The 21382-nt window shown below is 38.3% G+C and overlaps 1 protein-coding gene and 1 non-coding gene across 2 annotated transcripts; one reads left to right on the top strand and one right to left on the bottom strand.

The window, feature by feature from the left end:
• Positions 1 to 748: 748 nt before the first annotated feature.
• On the bottom strand, positions 749 to 10209 carry LOC107800480 (uncharacterized). The gene is made up of 2 exons (XR_012698067.1): positions 9667 to 10209; positions 749 to 1065 (listed from the first exon to the last, which is right to left on the bottom strand). It is a non-coding gene; the product is annotated as an uncharacterized LOC107800480 (transcript).
• A 9038-nt stretch (positions 10210 to 19247) lies between these two features.
• On the top strand, positions 19248 to 20746 carry LOC142168204 (uncharacterized). The gene is made up of 4 exons (XM_075228860.1): positions 19248 to 19446; positions 19560 to 19849; positions 20227 to 20283; positions 20366 to 20746. The coding sequence occupies exons 1-4, from the start codon at positions 19248 to 19250 to the stop codon at positions 20744 to 20746; spliced, it is 927 nt and encodes a 308-aa protein (XP_075084961.1).
• The last annotated feature ends 636 nt before the right edge of the window (positions 20747 to 21382 follow it).

The following is a 21382-nucleotide window of genomic DNA, read 5'->3' as shown; positions in this document are numbered from 1 at the left end:
AATCGAACCATCCCAGTTGGCTTTCCAAAGAACTAACAGTAGCTGATTTCTTTGCTGGCTACTACTGACATAATTTTCCAGGTGTGAAGAAAGATACTGAATCAGAAGCAGACATACTTGCACCGCTTCTCTTTTGTGCTGTGCATTGTAATTGTCTAATTTACGAGAACTAGTTATATACACTCGTTCTAACTTCTTACCTCTTATCGTGGACTCTATTTAAGTAAAGCTGCATATACTATGGCCCTGTCGATTTAAACTCTGATTTAGTTGGTCACCGAACTCATTGTTCAGTTTAAATTGACACTATCAAGGCTCAGGATAAAACCAAAGTTTGCCTAGATTGTTACGTTCCCTTTGGTGTGTTGTTAAAATCTCCACAAAATCACAATCGGAGTATTATGACAAACGTCTGAAACGCCTTTAGCCTCCACCAAAAGAAGTAAAGAAGCTAACAATATTTATACACCTTACATTACAGGAACTCTTTTCTTTTCGTTTTTAACTTTTTCAATTTCCTCAAAAGAACCAAAATCAAAACCAAAACGGACAGCTGAAACTTTTTGAAAACTCAAACCAAATATGATAAAAAGAAACCCAAAATAATTGACGATATTGGCTCAGTGAGCTTTTCCAGTTAAGTCCAAATAATGAATACCCCAGCTCGCTGAACTTTTGGACCGCTGCATACATATTTTCAGTTTAAATTGATTGATGCTGCATTGGAGATGAAAAATAACTTGGTATGCAGATAAGTTCATCAGCACAAAGGGTAATGGAAAAGCGGACATGATGGGTTAAAGTTACAAGACATGAACTATACAAAACAACTGTATGCCTCAAGTACTTCTAGGTTTTAGATGACTATGCATATCAGAATTGCTAAATAGCACATCCAGGATTTCATCATAATCTGAATCACAAATTCTTCAATCACAGCAAACAAATAGAATCTGTCAAGTCAAGTAGCAAGCGAACTTGCTGAACGGAAGACTAAGTTACAAAAGGATAAAGTCTGGTACTTGCTTCATGCAACGAATAACACAGCAAAAGATTGAAAATCACCTGCAAGGCAAAATGTACAGTAAGACAGGTTAGGTCACTCAAAGCCTTCAAACAAATACTATCACAGATGTCTCAACGGATATTCTTATTAATAATGCCACCCCAAACCTTAACCAAATCGTCAAGTTTCAGAGCATAAAGCGAGCTCAGAATGGGCATTTCGGGCCATTTTTGAGTTTAGGAGTCGCCAAGTTCTTAACAATATTTATATTATGAAACAGTACAAAAAAAAAGATTTTTTCCTTATATTTACTAGGCTCTTCCAAGTGGCTCCAGCAACCTACTCACCCATCCCCCTCCAACACAACAAAAAAAAAAAAAAAAAAACAAGGAGAAAAAAGAGAACAATGGGAATAGATTGAATTGAATAAGGTATTTCGGTCACTAAGGATGAACCATCAACTCTGCATTTATCCCTCATAACTAGATAAGAGATAAGGAGGAGGGGGATCCGTGCTCAACTTTCAGTGAATGCATAACTTTATTGAATATTACTGTCAACCATTTAAGGTAAGCCCCTATTCTCAAATCCATGCCAGAAAGCACAAAAATGCTATCTCCACCACTCACATCCCCTTCTCATGACTCGTTATAAACAGTGTCCGCATTAATTAGGACTATGGAAGCAATAAACCAAAACCTTAAGCAGTATGTTCTAGTTTAAAGTACCTTTTCAGTTATCTTGCATAGCATTTACTATGGAGATTGTAGCATACAAGTACCTCGTCTTTCTTTCAATTTATTAGACTCTCTTTCCTTGTTGGTCTATCTGAATCATCTCCAGATATCAAAAAAAGTACAGAGAGGACTAGAGGAGAGAGGACTTATTTAAATTGTCTTTATAACAGAAAAATCCACTATTTTTAGCTTCGGAACTCCCCGGATAAAGGGACCTCCTTTACACTCTTCTCTACATAAACACCATGCTTGGTTCGCCACCCAGGTTTCGAACTCTTGAAGTAGCTTACCACACATCCTGCGCCAGGATTCAGAATCTAGACGTGACCTTACTACATATTCTGCATTGTACTAGCTTCACCGTTGAACCAAAGCCCCGGGACATAGAGAGGGTTTATTTAAACTTGTCACTTCTGCCTTCATATGACATGTTCTAACAAACGACTTCACTTTCACAAATTTATCCAAATAATTTAAGCATGTCATAACATTTGTGTGGTTATAAGACTTTTGAAACTTATGGTTTTAAGCATGCCAAAACACTTGTGTGGCTACAGAAGCTTGTAATTAAGGGTAAAATGGAAAGTTTATGTAAAATTATTTAGAAACATGTCATTCATTTTGGAACAAATTGAAATACAGTCACAAAGACTGGAATTGAGGGAGCTCAATATTTGTGTATAGCAGTAAACTTGAAACTAATGTCTTATGGCTTAAGCTGAATAAATGATACTCTTAACAAAACCAAGTCTGCCTCTCCAAGAAAATTAGAATGAAAAAACTTTCTTGATAGAGATGTATGTTTTACTACACTCATATTCATAATATCTAAGAACAAAGCAGCCTTGGCAGGGATAAGTAGCGACAAAGTAGTAAAGTCCCAAAACCGCACTCTCCCAAAACCCGGCATCCGAGTGTATTATTCGCCCTCTACAAATTTTGCATATTTTTGTGGGAGAAATATTTCTATTTTCAACAATTATGTATGCAAACTTTTAGTTTGGTGGCAGCTTCGTTGAATTCAATATATTCCGTAGAGCTTTTCGAAAACAAGTATATTAAAAACAAAATTTAAAGGACCTGAAAAATTTTAATCTATCAGATTAAGATTTCCTGCTTTGTATAGAAAATGACTCAACACAAACAAACAACACAACAACAACAACCAAGTATAATCCCATTAGTGGGGTCTGGGGAGGGTAGTTTGTACGCAGACCTTACCCCTACCCTAGGGTAGAGAGGTTGTTTCCGATAGACCCTCGGCTCACTCCCTCCAAGAACTCCCACCTTGCTCTTGGGGTGACTCGAACTCACAACTTCTTGGTTGAGAGTGGAGGGTGCTCACCACTAGAGCAACCCACTCTTGACTCAACACAAACAAAGACTTAGAAATCGCACTGGAAAATTTTCTCACAGTGCACACTGTAAACGACTTGCTTTTTTAGTCGATACCAACGCTTGGCCACCCAAAAGTAAAAACTCTAGCACCAGCCCTGATCCTTGGTAGTATTACAATTTAGGAGCTGTCACTGACAACACATAAAAATATTTGATGCAAGTTTCTGATATATCTGGCCAAAACAAGATGAACAATGGGTTTATGATTAATTGAGTACAGAATTTGTTGAAGAAGCACTAAATTTAAAGTTTTTCTTAAGACTCCATTTACCAATACGTGACATATTTTCCACTTGTTCCTTAACTGTCATTCCTAGTATTTCCATTGCTGCCCACTTGTTTCTAGTAGCAAATAGCAATAACTTTTTTCCATATCTGAACTCCCCACCCCACACACACGACCAGCATTACCATGTACATTTTGACTCACAATCACATCCAGCACCTGCCATCATGCCTCTCTCAACTTCTAATGCTGCCACCATTCAGCAAGGGAGGTCAGAGGTGGATTCAGAATTTGAACAATATAGGATCGAGTTCGAAATGCAACCACAATCCATTTGATTTATTATTTACACTAATTTAGTGACTTTTCTAACACACACACAAAAAGTCCGAGCCAAAGCTACATCTGCCCATGGCCAAGGTGTCGGTTTCTAAGAATGGCACTGACTTCCAATATCGAAAATATCAGTATCATATAAGGTAAAAGTACATGAAATTCTCAACAACCAAAAAAAGGCAACCTCTCGTATTATTATTATTATTACTATCTAATAAGGAGGAATAAGCTAGCAGGAGGTCAACATGCCTGCTTGGCACCTCAAGGGCGTTCTGGTAAGTGAATGGAACAATGTGATTGGATAAAAAGGAATCTTACTGTAGCTGACATATGGATATTTGAGTGACTAGACCGAATTGCCCCTTGCTTATCTTAGCATACATCACCACATTATATCCAAAAGCTTTTCTAAGACGTGGGTCCCAGCTGACTCTTTATTTATCATTTTGCCAGAGCAAGAATACGAATTTTCTTATAGCCATTGTACAACTCTTTGAAAATCATGGGGCACATTTAATAACCACGTGGCTAATGTTACTTTTAATACTTACTGGGTGTATTCTTATCCATACAATAAATCATTTGACTGGAGATACTGTTTGATTTAATTTAAGTACAGTAGATGTAAATTAAAGGTTGGAAACTATATACAAATACTTAACATGATTACATGAAAATTTTATCTTAAGATCTTGCTTAAAAAAATTTAAAAAACTTTCATCATTTGTTATGCAATTTGGAAGTTTTGATGTGATTAGCTTTTTAAATAGTCTTTATCTTAATTACTTGCATTGCTTTTTTGAGATTTTTATTAATTATTTTTACTCTTACTTATCATTAGAAACTTGATCATGCAAAGAATTGTAAATTTATATGTTTAAAATCAATTGTTATCTCTATTTTAATTTTGAATATCTTTCAATGAAAGATCTTAAAATTATTAGATCTTTTAGTATCGACAGTAAATAAATTGTATCATACTTGAAATATTTATTACTCCCTATGTTTCAAATTAGATGAGGTACTTTCCTTTTTATTCTGTTCCAAAATAAATGATACATTTCTAAATTTGGAAATAATTCAACGTTAAACTCTTCATTTTACCAATTTTACCTTTAATGAGAAGCTTTTATAACCACACAAATGTCATGGCCCCACAAAACTTATACCCCTTAAGCTTTTAAGACCACAAGTTTCAAAAGTCTTTTTTTTTTCTTAAACTTCGTGTCGAGTCAAACTACCTCATCTAAATTGAAACGGAGGGAGTATATCCTTGTAATATTTCATCTAAAGCAAAAAAAAACAATATTGAAATTGTAACACCCCGAAAAATTTCGAAGTACTTAAGTGTAAAGCCCGGTAGAATTTGTGAAGAAAATAATGTTTCATGGTGCCGGACTAGGTTTACGTGTTTAAGGATTGTAGCTCGCCGCGGCTCGAACCTTTTGGGTTGAACAATGCGAAAAGTTTTGGCGGAATAGTGCATTTCTGCGGTCCATTATGCGACCGCACAACCACTCTGCGGATCGCATAATGGCCGCAGAGTGAGGCAGTTAATTGGGTCAGTTGGAAGCAACTATGCGGTCGATTATGCGACCGCATAACTGTTATGCGGTGCATTATGCACACTTAGTTCTTTTGGCTATTTTGTAACCAATTATGCGACCGATATGCGGTCCGCATATCGGTTGTTCGATCGCATACCTTGTTCCGGAGCTCCATTTTTGGGTTTTTAAAACCCGACCCTATTTCGTTAAATACACTCTTTGGGCCATTTTTAAGACATAATCTGATATTTTAGAGTGAGAGAGAGTGCCCTAGAGTGAGAAGGTGTTCTTCAATAATTTTTCTTCAATTCTTGCTCAAGTTTTGGAAGATTAAGAAGGGAAGCTCACTAGGTCTTCATCCTAGAGGTAAGATTCTACACCCTAAACCCTAATTTCGAAATTTTCTGAAAATAGGTAACTAGCAAGATAATTTTTGGGTATGAGAGTTAATTATTTTACATGCATGTGTTATCAAAGGGTGTAGGAAGATTGTTTGAGCTAAAAATGGTAAAGATTGGGTTGTGGGATGATGGAATCCTTCATAAAAAGGACATTGAAACCTTATGCACACCTAGTGTTTGATAAAATGCTCAAGTGAGCTAGAACCATGATCATCTTCCTAATTTTGATTCAATTTGTTATATTTCTACAATAGATTGAAGTTGCTAAGAATTCCGGAACATTTAAAGTGTAAGGAAGCTCAAGTGAGGTATGTTGGCTAAACTTTCTCTCTTGGAATTGAATTCCATAATGTTTCCGTGAGTTTCAAAGTATGGGTTGCGTATTAAAATGTGGTGGCTTGAATCGTATTTCAAATGAAAGCTAGTATGCCAAATTGTGTGAGAAAATCTCAATATTCTTAAGACTCTCAATTGCTCATATGTGTACCTAAAGTCTTGATTGGGAATGTCTTATTGGTGATAACCTATAAAGATGGTTGGAAGTGAAATCAGTAAATTGGGAATATAAAGTGTGGCCAACGTGCCAATAGTGAAAGTTATACTTGTGACCAATGGTGCCAATGAAATGAAATAATGTGAGAAAGATTATGAAATGAACTTTAACTCAACTATTCCAAAATTGACTTCGACAATATAATCGGCTAAAAGTTTATGAACTCAAGTGATGCTCATATGTGGTTGTTTAGGCTAATGCTATGCTTTGTAAGTAATTTTCAATGTGTTTTGCGTTCTTACATATTCGTGAGTGAAAATTGTGTATGATTTTAATTTGTACTTCGATTGCCAATCATTCTACTCCATTTATTGGAAAGAAATCGATTGTGTTTAAAGCCTTCATTACTAATGAATTTAAAGTTGTGATTTCCGAAATATTCTACTTGTTGATAATTATGATGATGATGATCTATGAAAGGAAGAAGTGAAAGTGTGGAATATGAAATACGGCCATTGCGCCATGAATAAAGAATCATAGGAATGGCCAAGAGAGCCAATGAAATAATAATGTTGTAAGTGGTTGAAAGTACGGATTAGGTGATATGTGGTGTGAAAGGTTATGAGATGTACGTATTTGTACTTTTATTTTCAATGTGTTATGAAACCCTATGGATGGTCTATGAAACGCATAGGTATATTGTGTTATGAAACCCTATGGACGGTCTATGAAACGCATAGGTATATTGTGTTATGAAACCCTATGGACGGTCTATGAAACGCATAGGTATATTGTGTTATGAAACCCTATGGACGGTCTATGAAACGCATAGGTATATTGTGTTATGAAACCCTATGGACGGTCTATGAAACGCATAGGTATATTGTGTTATGAAACCCTATGGACGGTCTATGAAACGCATAGGTATAATGTGTTATGAAATCCTATGGACGGTCTATGAAACGCGTAGGTATATTGTATTATGAAATCCTGTGGACGGTCTATGAAACGCATAGGTACATTGTGTAATGAAGTACATTGTGTTATGAAGTACATTGTGTTATGAAATCCTGTGGACGATCTGTGAACGCATAGGTACATTATGTTATGAAATCCATTGTGATATGAAATCCTGTGGACGGTCTATGAAACGCATAGGTACATTGTGTATAAGAGGTATAGATGTACGGTATGAATAAACACTATGGACGGTCTATGAAACGCATAAGTGTATAATATGATATATGAACACTAAGGACGGTCTAATGAGACACATTATTAATGCAGACAATAGGTGCCCCTTTTGTTGTCCTTGTTTGTACAGGTTGTTTCAATTACATTATATTATGTGTTCCACGTATAGATCATATGGGCATTCTATTTTGAAAGAGGATTTCTAGCTATACATACTAGTGCTATTCGACAGTACTAACGTCCCTTTTGCCGGGGGCGCTGCATCTTTAATGGATGCAGGTGGTTCTACAGCAGGTGGCATTGATCAGTGATAACAGTACACTCCTTTCAGTCGATTTGGTGAGCCCCACTTCATTTCGGGGTCATGCATCTTTTGTTTCTCATGTACTTTGTGGTTGAGGTATAGCCAGGGCCTTGTTGCCGGCATTTCCATATTACTCTTCAGTTGTACTTAAACGCTCCGTAGACAGGTTGTGGGTGGTATTTGATGTTGGGAATTGGATTAGAACTGTTAGTATTTGGCAACATGTTTTTCATTAAATCTATAAACTCGTGCTATTTTGGAAATATTGAATGATGCTGTTAATGGAAATGAAATGGAAGCGGTTAATGAAATCTCTTCAGTATTTAATTAACGGAGTACATCTCCTCTTTATTCACGAATGAATTGGGTAGAAGGAATCTAACAGGCTTGCTCGGTCGGGTTCACTCGGTTGAGCGCCGGTCACGCTCCTCGGTTTTGGGGCGTGACAGAAATACATGGGGGAAAATGAGCATAAACCAATACAATAATGAAATGTGCCTCAACAAATGATTGAACTATAGGAGCAAAAAAAAGTGTCACGTCTTCTACCAAATTGAAAGATCAAAATGTCGACCTACCCCCAAGGTTGAAAATTAAATGCCACTCCTACCAAGAGCTTTCACCAATTTAGCATTGACTTTACGGTTAGTATATAGTAGTAGCGGTGGCAAAATAGATAAAAAAATAATCCATCCATTTTATCTACTAAAAATGAGTTGGATAATGAACTTTTTAAAAATGGGTCAACTATGGATAAGATCCATATTATCCACTTAAAAATGGATAACCAATGGGTTTAACTTTTATATTTGCAAAGACTTAAAGTGAGGGTTATTCAAGTTTGGAAAACTAGAAATTCTACCAAGAGTGATCATATTTAAGAAGCCACGGATAATATTATCCGCCGGTTAACCCAATTTCTATCCATTTAGGTTAAATATTTTATCCATTTTTGCATTACCTATTTTCAATCTGTTCATATCCGATCTGACCCGCCCATTTACCACCCCTACAGTAGTAGTATCCAATAAGGTGAGATCCAAAAAACATAAAACTAAGTTTTCACATAGAAAAAGATTTTCTTAGCTCAATATTGAAATCTACATGGAGCTGAATCAGAAAGACAAGATTGAAAAGCAAAAGCGAAATTTCACAGCTACTAGATTATGGAAAAGCATAAATTTAGTACACAAATAAGCAAATGACATTGATTTTATTAAAACATATAATAAATAGAGTAACAAAATACTTTATGTAAATTATCTTATTAATGATTTTAAGTGATTTTGAAACAACTATTGATCGTCTGAAGATAAACTCTAACATAGGAGTATCTTTTAATAATGAAACTAAAATTGCACTCCAACATTTAGGAGAGTACCAAAAATATACATATAGATATGGATTGTTCACATATTTAATTTTGATTTACAAAAAAAGAATAGTAGATTGTTATAAGTAACTCCTAAAGGCATCTACTGCCATATACAATAATAATATGGTGGATTAAATGCAGAAGTGAGTGAGGTTTAAGAATAACGTTACGGGTGTTCAAATCGAACCAAAAACCCCACCAAACTGATAAGTAAAAACAAACCATTTAAAAAACCCAATTAGGTTTGGTTTGATTTGGTTTGGTAAAGAGTAAAAAAATTCAAACCAAACCGACATATAAATATATAATTTTTATTTATACTTTTAAGACTTTATATAGAATTTTCTTTAAAAAATATCTAGAAATATTTGAGATCCTCTCATGAGAAGTAATATTTAATAAAACTATGAAGTGCATAGCCCGGGCATACTCTCACTAGTCTCTTCATAAACACAAATGAGCTGAAGCACACACATTAAAAAACATTTCAATGGTTGAATTTTCCACGACGGGCACACATAATCCGTGAAATAGTTTTAACACGAATAACAAGCCAAAATAAAATTAAAATAAACAAAAAATAGAGAATTTGCAAATATCAAAATTATAAGATTCAAATTCTAAAAAGAAAATGCAAAAATATACTCACAGGCAGGGGAAATCACTTGGCGCACATTCGGGCAATAAAATCCTCGTAACGGATCTTGCCATCGGATCCAACATCAACTTCTCGAATCCACTCATCAAACTCCGCAGCTTCCAGCTTTTCCCCAATACTAGTAAGGATATGCTTGAGATCCGAAACAACGACGCAACCGGTACCGTCTTTATCGAGGACTTTAAAAGCGTCACGGAGCTGACGATCAAATGGCTCCGGCTTCAGATGTTTGGACATGAGTTCAAGGAATCGGTTGAAATCGAAGGGCAAATTGAGCTTTTCCTCGGTGATTATGGACTTGAGTTGGGCTTGGGTCGGGTTACCGCCCAGTGAACGCATAAGGATACCTAGTTCCGATGGGGCGATTTTACCGTCGCCGTCGGTGTCGAAGAGGGTAAAGGCCTCCTTCATGGAGGATACTTGATCGTTGCTCAGATCTTTCACCATTCTCCTCTCTCTTGAAAGGTTTCTGGACGAAAATGGAATTCAAATTTGATTCAATGAAGTTCCAGGGCAATTCCACGTTGTAATTGCGAGTTTAAGTTTGGCCCGTAGAAATTGAAAACCTGCACGCTCAAAACTCGGTCCAGATTTGAGGCCCATATGGATGGGTGATTTTGCACAAACAAATTGCCGAAATATGACACTTCTGGGGATGGTCTTTATCTTTTAACCACCTTGCATCATAAGCAGATTTTCATGGTCAAAAATTAAAAATATTGCACATGAGGTAAGTGAGGGGGATTTGCATCTATACCCAGTTTTTGGGTCACATTTTAACCTATACCCGCTTTGCAAATAAAATCGCAAACGTACCCACTTTTCGGGTATCTTCAGGCATACGGGCCTGAAGTAGCAAAAATTTATGTCTCAAGTTTGAACTTCAGAATTTTTTGCCTGAAGTGTAGCCTTATCAAAGCAAAACTTCAGATATTTTTGCCTGAAGTTTGGCCTGACTTGCAAAAGTAATCACGCAAACTCCAGTTCATAGCGCAAGGGAAAACTTCAGTTTCCCCTCACTTCATAGTGCAAACTTCAGACAAATTAGTCTGAAGTTTTTCAATTTGTAGTGCAAACTTTGGGAACTTCAGTTCATAGTGTAAGGGAAAACTTCAGTTTCCCCTCACTTCATAGTGATAACTTCAGACAAATTAGTCTGAAGTTTTTTAATTTGTAGTGCAAACTTCAGGAACTTCAGTTCATAGTGCAAAGGGCAAACTTCAGTTTTCCCTCACTTCATAGTGCAAACTTCAGACAAATTAGTCTGAAGTTCTTTAATTTGTAGTGCAAACTTTAGGAACTTCAGTTTATTGTGCAAGGGCAAACTTCAGTTTCCCCTCATTTCATAGTGCAAACTTCAGACAAATTAGTCTAAAGTTCTTCAATTTGTAGTGCAAACTTCAGAACAAATTAACTTTTCAGTGTAAATAAGAGCTGGTTTGGTATCACATCGGGCTTTACCTCATGGGGAATTCTTCATGTTCTTCATACTGGATTTAGAACTTCTGTATATTCAGTATGAGATAAGCACATAACAAGATGAACTAGAGAGTATATGTTGCGCTCTCGGTGCATTTGGATTTGTATCTCGAGCTTGCAAAATAAAGGATTGTAAAATTTGCAGAAGCCCGCATTTACCTTCTGTTGACAGAGTTTCTGAATTCAAATAGAGGACAATAATAATACTCTGTTTTGTTATTTTATGACAGTATTTAATCAAATATAGGTTAAGTTGTTAATTTAACTTCACATTTTATTAGTGAATATATTAAAGTAGTGGTTGAAAAGTTAATTTGATAGACAAGAAGAGGAGGAAGAAAGGAGCGCATAGGTCAGGAGGAAGAAGAGGAGACGTCTGAAGTTGTTAAAATTAGGATATAAATTAAATAATTTTAAAAATATGAGTATAGGTTAAATAGGGGCGACCAAATAGGGCGCCCGTGTAATTTTTACGTGCATGAACTTGCAATACTTATTCAAGAAAATTTGTACTCTAAATTTGACTTGAGAACTCAGTTACACACCCTGACTATACAGGTGATTTTTACCCCCCTCCCCCCCCCCAAAAAAAAAGAAATTCTAATTTAAAGTGGAACTAATGACACCGTGAGAATATAATACCAGTCTCATAGTATGAAGTGCTTTACACACGGGCCATGTCAGAAATCTTCTATATTTTTTTTTTTTTTTGTTTTAGTTTATTCAAGGTTTTTTCTTTTTCTTACTTTTTGGTCCCAATTGTCACGTCCTTAGTCGTTAACTAAGTACACGTGCGGCACTTGACAATTTGCTCACGTTCTTGCTATGCCAAGTCAGCCTTACTACACTCAAGATCGCTAAGAGAATGGTAGAAAGAACACAAGAGAATTGTTAAATGAAGCTTTGTATTAGAGAGAACTTGAATTGTTTGCTTGATGAATTACAAATGAATGGCCTCCTTTATATACTAGTCTCCTAGGGGCTAGTGTGTAAATATTAATTGTTACACAAGTCCTTAATATTTACAAGATAAGGGCTTTCTCTAGAATTCTCTACAAGCCTAGAAGATTCCAAGGACTTTCCTAGAAAATCCATAAACATCTAGGATCTTCCAAAGGAAATGTCCAGACTTCTCTAGAATCTTCTCACAAATGCAAGCATTCCTCCTATGTAAGCTTTCACATGGCATTAATATATGCCAAATGGCACTTATGTGGCATGATGACATGGCGAGTCATCACACTCTCCCCCACCTAATGTTGCGACGACCGCGGCGCAATGTTGCTGCATAAACTCTCGGATCTTATCTTTGAATTGCCATAAATCTTCATAACGTTCCCATGTGGCCTCCTCCGGTGATTGCCCCTTCCAATGGACGAGGAACATTGCGGTGGCTTTTTGCCCTTGTTTTCACCTTGCCTGGTAATCAATAATAGCCTCAATCTCCCGGTCGTGCGAGGCGGTGATAGTAATAGGCGCTCGACTTGATTGGCCCCTACTTGGATCATCATTGTCTTCATGATAGGGCTTAAACATGCTAGCATGGAAGACAGGGTAGATCTTAAGATATGATGGCATGTCAAGCTTGTATGAGATCTTGCCTACCTTGGCGACTATCTTAAATGGCCCCTCATACTTGCGAATCAGATTCTGATGCATGCCTCGTAGTGCCTTAAACTGTCTTGGATTAAACTTCACCATGACCATGTCCCCAACTCTATAGTCCGTGGGACACCGCTTACGATCTGCAAACATCTTCATCTTCTTAGCTGCCTTATCCAAGTAGGACTTAGCAGTGTCAAGCTGCTCCTCCCATCCTTTAGCCATATGATAAGCCCCCAAACTCTTTCCCTCGAACGCGGCTGGTAATAAATGTAGAGTTTGTGGCTGTTGGCCTGTGGCTAACTCAAATGGTGTCCGTCCCGTGGACTCACTCCGCTGCAGGTTATAAGAGAATTAGGCGATGTCTAGGAGCCTTGACCAATCTTTCTGATGCGCGCTTACATAATGCCTCAAGTAGCATTCTAGTAAGGCATTGACCCGTTCCGTTTGTCCATCTGTCTGTGGGTGGAAACTAGTGGAAAAGTGCAGTTCCGTGTCAAGTATATCGAATAATTCTCTCCAAAAGTTCCCAGTAAAACAGCGGTCTCGATCACTGATAATATGCCTTGGTAAGCCCCAATACTTCACCACATTCTTAAAGAATAGCTTGGCGGCTTCCTTGGCGGTGCAACCTGGTGTGGCGGGCATGAAGGTGGCATATTTGGAAAATCTATCCACGACCACCATAATAGTACCATAACCGTCAAACTTCGGTAGGCAAGTGATAAAGTCCATAGTCACGCTCTCCCATGGATGCTCTGCAACTGGTAGTAGCTCCAAAAGTCCTCCGGGTTTTTGTTGCTCAACCTTGTCCTGTTGACAAACAAGACAAGTCTGCACATAACACTCTATGTTATCTCGCATGCGCGGCCAATAGTAGACTGACTCAACCAAGGCCCTAGTGCGACGTTGGCCTGGATGACCAGCCCACATTGTGTCATGACTCTCCCTTATAATCCGCCGTCTAATATCTCCAAACTTAGGCACGTAGACCCGCCGACCTGTGGTAAGTAGTAGGCCGTCTTCGACCCAAAAATGTCTCGTATTGCCCTGGTTGGCTAACTCGATAAGTTGTTTGGCTGCTGGATCGTGTTGCATGCCTTCTTTTATAGCCTCACGAATGTCCCATCTTGTTGAAGTGATTGCAGCAAGCTCGGCTTTCCGGCTCAAGGCATCAACTACAACGTTACCTTTGCCCGGCTTATACTCTAGTACATAATCAAATTCGGCCAAGAAATCCTGCCACCGAGCCTGTTTTGGGGTGAGCTTCTTCTGCGTCTGAAAGTAGCTAGTAGCTACATTGTCGGTCTTGACCACGAACCTCGACCCAAGCAAATAATGTCGCCATGTACGAAGGCAATGCACAATAGCACTCATCTCCTTCTCTTGCACTGTGTAACGCCGCTCCGTCTCATTTAACTTGCGACTCTCAAATGCTATGGGATGCTTATCCTGCATCAAGACACCCCCAATGGCAAAATCTGAGGCATCTGTATGCACCTCAAATGTCTTGGCAAAGTCAGGTAAAGCCAAGACTGGCTCCTCTGTTACAGCTGCTCTGAGGTCTTCAAACGCCCTTTGACAATGCTCCGTCCAAACCCATGGCTTGTTCTTCTTTAGCAACTCAGTCAATGGTGCGGCCTTTGCTGAGTAGCCACAGATGAACCGATGATAGTAGTTAACAAGGCCAAGGAAGGATCTCAACTCAGTTACCTTTATAGGTGCCTCCCACTCCTGGATAGCACGTACCTTAGCCTCGTCCATGCGTAGCTCGCCATTGCTAATAACATGGCCTAAGAAGTGCACCTTTGATTGTGCAAACTCGTATTTCTCCCTCTTGATGTATAGCCCGTTCTCCCGCAAGACTTGGAAAACCTTCCTTAAGTGCTTCATGTGCTCTTCCAAGGTATTGCTATAGATGATTATGTCGTCTAGGTAGACTACCACGAACTGATCAAGGTAGGGATGGAAAATCTTATTCATAAGGGTGCAAAATGTGGCAGGTGCATTGGTTAAGCCGAAAGGCATCACCAACCACTCAAAGGCTCCATATCTCGTCACACATGTTGTCTTTGGCTCATCCCCCTCTGCAATGCGAACCTGGTAGTAGCCCTTGCGAAGATCTACCTTGGTAAAATACTTGGCTTGCCCAAGTCTATCGAATAAATCAGCAATGAGCGAGATTGGGAACTTATTCTTCACCGTGACCTTATTAAGTGCTCGGTAGTCTATGCACAAGCGTAGTGATCCATCCTTCTTCTTTTGGAACAATACTGGTGCGCCGAAAGGTGCCTTTGATGGGCAAATATGACCAGCATCTAGCAACTCTTTCAATTGTTTCCTAAGCTCCTCTAGCTCGGGCGGTGCCATACGATATGGGGCAAATGCGGGTGGCTTAGCCCCTGACTCCAACTCAATCTTGTGATCCACCTCTCGCCTAGGCGGCAAGTGCTTAGGCAACTCCTCGAGCATGACATCTTTGTTTTCCTCAAGCAACTTTTCTATGCAAGGTGGTAGTGTCTCTTGAAAACTCTTGTCTTCCTCCAAACTTGCGATGGTTGCCACGAACGTCGGCTCCCCCTTCTTGATCCCCTTTATAACCTGCATAGCTGAGAGTTGTGCTTGGCTCTGTCCGTGTGGCATAGACACTGTAGGTACCATGCAAGCTCCTTCTCGCTCCATAACCAAGAGATGTTGGAGGTAGGGATCGATCAAAGTATGACAATGTCTAAAGAACTCTTGTCCCAATATGATGTCAAAGATATCCATAGCGGTTACGGTAAAGTTTGTCATACCTTTCCAAGTTCCCAATTTGACACCAACTCCATTAGCTACCCCACGAGCATTTTGTACCTCGGCATTCACGGTCTTGACGCGGGAGTTGGTTGGAGCAAGCTTCAATTCTAGTCTTTTTGCGGCAGCCTCAGTCACGAAATTATGAGTTGCTCCAGTATCCACCATTGCACGAGCAGGCTTGTTGTTGATGGTGAGATCCATGTACTGGTTTCCATTCTCGGTAGGTTGGATAGATTGCTTTGTGACAGCACTGCATAATCCGATCATACCTAACTGTGCGGTTCCTGAACTCTCTCCTTGCGGCTGCTCCTTCCGTTCACGGACCATGGCGCTAAGGCTCTTTAGGTCGGGACAATTCCTGAAGCTGTGCGGCCCTCCACATATGTAATATCCCTTCTTCTTGGCTTGTGCCTTCTTCTCGGCGTAGCCCTGACGGCCACTCAGCTTTTTGGAATCTTGAGTCTTGTAGTATTGTTGTTGTATCTCCTTGCCTTTGCCACGGTCTCCCCCACCTTTGACATTGTTAAACTTTGATGCTTTGACTTTTCCTTTGTCGTGCTTATCATGCCTGAAATCCATCAATGATTCGGCCTCTACTATGGCTTGGTCTATATTTGCAACTTGCCGGCGTTGTAACTCCTGCTTAGCCCAATTTTGCAACCCGTCCATGAAGTGGAACAACAAGTCATCATTGGTCAGGTTGGGGATTTGAAGCATAAGGGTAGTGAACTCCTTGACATAGACACGTATGCTCCCTGTTTGCTTCAACTCCCTAAGTTTGCGCCTTGCCTCGTACAAGATATTATTTGGAAAGAACTGTCACTTGAACTCGGCTTTGAACTGATCCCACGTGCTAATAGTACATATACCTTTATCCACGTCGGCCATCTTCCTTCTCCACCATAGCATGGCAGTCTCTGAGAGGTACAACACCGCCATGTTGATCATGGCCTCGTCGTCCTTCACTTTGCCGTGCTTGAAGTAGTTCTCCAAGTGCCAAAGGAAGTTTTCCACTTCTTGCGTATCACGAACACCTTTGAACACCGGGGGTTTAGGAGCCTCGATCTTGGCCTCCCTCGTCACCACAACATTACTGGGTGCCTCGGTCACGCCAGCACTAACATGCTCCTCGAGTGACTCTATATTTGCCTTCATAGCATCGATAGTACTCAAAGCCTCCATGAGTCTGCACTCTAAGGCAGTGATAGTTTGCCTTAGTTCCATCTCGGTCTGTGTACGTCCCTCCAAGTCATTTCGGATGCTCTCAATCTCTTCAAGAGTGTGCCCCTCAAGAACGCTAAGGGTGCCTTCCACCTTCCCCAAGCGTTGGCCAAAGATCTCCACGGCGTCCATCCCCGCGTTCATCTTCATCACCCACTCTTTACCGAGCAAGACGTCCTCAGGCAGGACCTCCACTTCATCCTCGCTCACCTCAGTGGCAGATGGTTCTTGGGATGTAAGCCCTTCATTTGACACAACCTCAGGTGGCACCTCCTGGCCCTTGTTGGTGGCATTTCTCTTTTTGTTATGGCCGCTCTTGCCAGCAGCATCCTGGATGACGTTGGCTTGAGTGTTGGCAGCGTTAATTTCTCTATCGTTCGCCATTCCCTTAGTCGCAACCTTTACTCTGATACCACGTTGTCACGTCCTTAGTCGTTAACTAAGTACACGTGCGGCACTTGACAATTTGCTCACGTTCTTGCTATGCCAAGTCAGCCTTACTATACTCAAGATCGCTAAGAGAATGGTAGAAAGAACACAAGAGAATTGTTAAATGAAGCTTTGTATTAGAGAGAACTTGAATTGTTTGCTTGATGAATTACAAATGAATGGCCTCCTTTATATACTAGTCTCCTAGGGGCTAGTGTGCAAATATTAATTGTTACACAAGTCCTTAATATTTACAAGATAAGGGCTTTCTCTAGAATTCTCTACAAGCCTAGAAGATTCCAAGGACTTTCCTAGCAAATCCATAAACATCTAGGATCTTCTAAAGGAAATGTCCATACTTCTCTAGAATCTTCTCACAAATACAAGCATTCCTCCTATGTAAGCTTTCACATGGCATTAATATATGCCAAATGGCGCTTATGTGGCATGATGACATGGCCAGTCATCACACAATTCCATATTAATTTTTATTTCCTTTTTAGCGCCCTATTTATCTCATTTCTTGCTCCCTTTCTTCTCTTCTAATTTTTCCTAGTTCAGTTGAACTTAGCCAAAAACATATTTTTCTTTCTCTCCTTTCTACTTCTTAACAAGTTCGTGCATAAATAAAAACAAAATCGACTAATATAATCAAATTTATGAGAAAACCGATATGAAAATAGATCAACAATTTAACACCTAAGAATTTTTTAATCCATCACATTCACATTTCTTTCTTTAAGTAGGTTAATAATTACGTTGAATTGTTAATAAAATAATTTTAACCTTTTATTTCCCAAATGATTGATAAATTATAACTTTACTTTAAATTTTAGAGAAAATAGAAAATAATAGGTGAAAATAAGAAAAACAAAATATTAAAGCATGATTCAAATTAAAGATAGTTAGAAATGTTATTAGTCGGATCTTAGATTAAAAGAGACCAATTCTTTTAGATGAAAGAATATAGTTAGGTGAAAAATCAAATAGAAAGTGAAAAGCAATTCATTGGGTCGCATTAGCTCCCTACACAATTTGAATTTATTTTTTGAAATTTTTATAATTATATCAAGCTCCACTTCCCTTATAATTATAATGACTCGACCGGTCATTTTGCTTTCTAGATCCTCGTTCCCTAAATAATACTCCTCGTATGTGTTTATACTATTTTATGACTTGCGGGGATCATGGGCGGATCCAGCATATTGGGTACGGGTTCAACTGAACCCATAACTTTCGACAAAAACCAAGCATATACTGTACAAATTCAGCAAAATTTGGTTATATATTAAACTATGAACCCATAAACTAAAAGAGGCTATGGGTTTAGTGGTGGAAAACGTCATCTTACTTCCGTTCCGTGCTTGGAGACCAGAGTTTTATTCCCCACTTTCACTCTATTTTTTTATTAGAGTTGTTGGAGCCTTTTTTGTCCTTTTCGTAGTTTGTAACACATCAGCACATGGACCCATTTGTTCCTTTTCATTAAAGAGGGCTCTTTTCTTCCTTAAAAGTTATGGACCCATTAAATCAAAAATCATAGGGAATCTTATTCTTCTCGGGACACATCAGATTAAGAAATTGAAGCTTCTTAAACCCTAAACTTTTAAAGTTAGGGTTTCAAAAATTAAAACAAAGGCTTACAATCAATCTTCTTCTTGATTTTGCTGGTACGAATCTATGGCTCTATGGTTATGATTCTCTATTATGATGTAGTTTATATATTATAAGTTATAATAATGGTACAATTGCTCATTATCTACTTCTTATGGATGATTTATTTCTTTTTTTTTGAAGTTTTTTTGCTGGCAATTAGAGAAGATGATTGTTGAAAATTTTTAATAAAATAGATGACTGACTATCTTATTCAATATCAATTTTGCAGGTAACACTTTGCTTCTTATATATATATGACGATCACGAGATTTTTTAAGGCTATTCCAACTCCTCCAAGTTCCGGTACTAGCTTTCCTTTTCCAAGTACTTTTCCATGTCCAATTATTCATGATAATATTAAGCCTTCAACAAAATTAAACAAAGATGAAATGTTGAATTTGGATTTTACACCTGATCCTGCTGAAAAAAAGCAAATCTCAGAATATTCTCCTAATCTGCATGACCGAGTGAGGAGGTATTATATTAAAGAAGGACCATGTCAACCTCGTAATCATAAGTTTCCAAAAAGAATTTTTGGTGGACTACTGCGTCAATTTAATCCGGAGTGGTTTAACACTTCATACTCGGGTTGGTTAGAATATAGTATTAAAGTTGATGCGGTATTTTGCTTATGTTCCTACTTATCTGGAGTGGTTTAACACTACATTGCTTTGCTCATCAATTGCAATTGACTCTTGTAGCTGTTGCAAAGAAACATTATGATGTGGATCAATTTTTTGATATTGTTGCTAATGTCTTGAATACTATTGGAAGTTCTTTTAAGTGCGGGGAGATGCTCAGAGAGGATCAAGCACAAAAACTAGAGGAATTGTTTATGCTTGGTGAAGTTGATACGGAAAGTGGACTAAATCAAGAACTTGGACTTCAAAGGCAGGAGATACCCGTTGGGGATCTCATTTTAAGACAGTGCATAACTATATTGCATTATTCTCGTCAATTATTCATGTTCTTGAAGTTCTTGCAAGTGAAGGTGCAAATTATTTTGAGAGATCAATGGCAAAAAGCCTAGTGAATGACATAAGATCTTTTGAGTTTGTGTATTTATTGCATTTGATGTTAAAAGTATTAGCAATTACAAATGCTTTGAATATCCCTTTGCAAAGAAAAGATCAGAATATTGTAAATGCTATGAAGCTCGTTGGTTTCACCAAGAGCCAATAATCAATGAGAGAGTCTAAATTGGAATCTTTGATAGTCGATGCCTCTTCATTTTGTGCCAAGCATGGCATTATGATCCCTGAAATGGATAAGAACTATCATCTTGGAAAGTCAAAGAGTAGGAGTTCAAGTGTGACATACTCTCATCATTTGCGTGTAGATAATTTTAATGTTGTCATTGATTTGCAGCTTTCAGAACTTAATAGTCGTTTTGATGCAGTGAATAGTGATCTACTTCTTGGTATGGCTAGTTTGAGTCTCAGATAATTCTTTTAAAAATTATGATAAAGAAAGAATTATAAAGCTTGCTAAACTTTATCCTCCTTAGTATAGTATTTCCAAGCTTGAAGATCTTAACTACGATCTTGACAACTATATTCTTTATGTAAGAGAAGACCGTGATTTCTTTAACTTGAAAGGGCTTGGAGATCTTTCAGAAATACTAGTTGAAACAGAGCAGCACAAGACTTGGGGACTTATTTATTTACTTGTGAAGTTGAGTTTGATATTGCTTGTCGCTACTGCAACGGTAGAAAGAGTTTTTTCTTCAATGAAATACATCAAAAATGACTTGCGGAGCAGAATTGGTGTTGAGTTTATAAATGACTGTTTAGTTTGTTATATAGAAGATGAAGTATTTGAAAGTATACCTAATGATGCGATCATTGATCATTTTCAAAACATGACAAGTCGTCAGGCACAATTGTAATGGTGATATTTACCGAATATATGTTATGTTTAGTGGTTCGGTACTTTTAAATATATTGAATATTAACACTCGTACATAGTTAGGTTATTATTGTATAGTAACTTGAGATTTATTCTAGAATTTTAAATCTTAAACCCATAAAGTTAAATTCCTGGATCCGCCTCTGGAGGGGATGGTTAGTTCGAGTTTGGAAGGGTTCGGGTTGAAATCGGAACACTTAGTTCCTTAATATTGGCTTTAAAGGGTTAAGTTTGACTTCGGTCAAAATTTCTAGCAAACGACCTCAGAATCGGGATTTGACGGTCCCAATAGGTTTGTATGATGATTTTGGACTTGAGCATGTGTCCGGATCGGGTTTTGGATGAACCAGGAGCGTTTCAGCGCATAAAGTTGAAAGTTGGCACATTGAAGATTTTAAAGTTCTTTAAATTTGGTTGGGAGTAGGTTTTGATGTTATCGAGGTCCGTTTAGGATTTAGAGCCTGAAAATAGTTTCTTATGGTGATTTAAGACTTGCACGCAAAATTTGGTACAATTCTGAATAGTTTAGGTATGATTTGGCATGTTCGGAGCAAGTTGGAAGAACTTGAAGTTCATAAGTTGATCTGATTTGGTTTGGGGTGTGATTCTTAGTTTT

Source organism: Nicotiana tabacum, chromosome 13 (assembly GCF_000715075.1).
Source record: "Nicotiana tabacum cultivar K326 chromosome 13, ASM71507v2, whole genome shotgun sequence".
Taxonomy (NCBI): domain Eukaryota; kingdom Viridiplantae; phylum Streptophyta; class Magnoliopsida; order Solanales; family Solanaceae; genus Nicotiana; species Nicotiana tabacum.
This window is presented reverse-complemented; position numbering and strand designations above follow the sequence as displayed.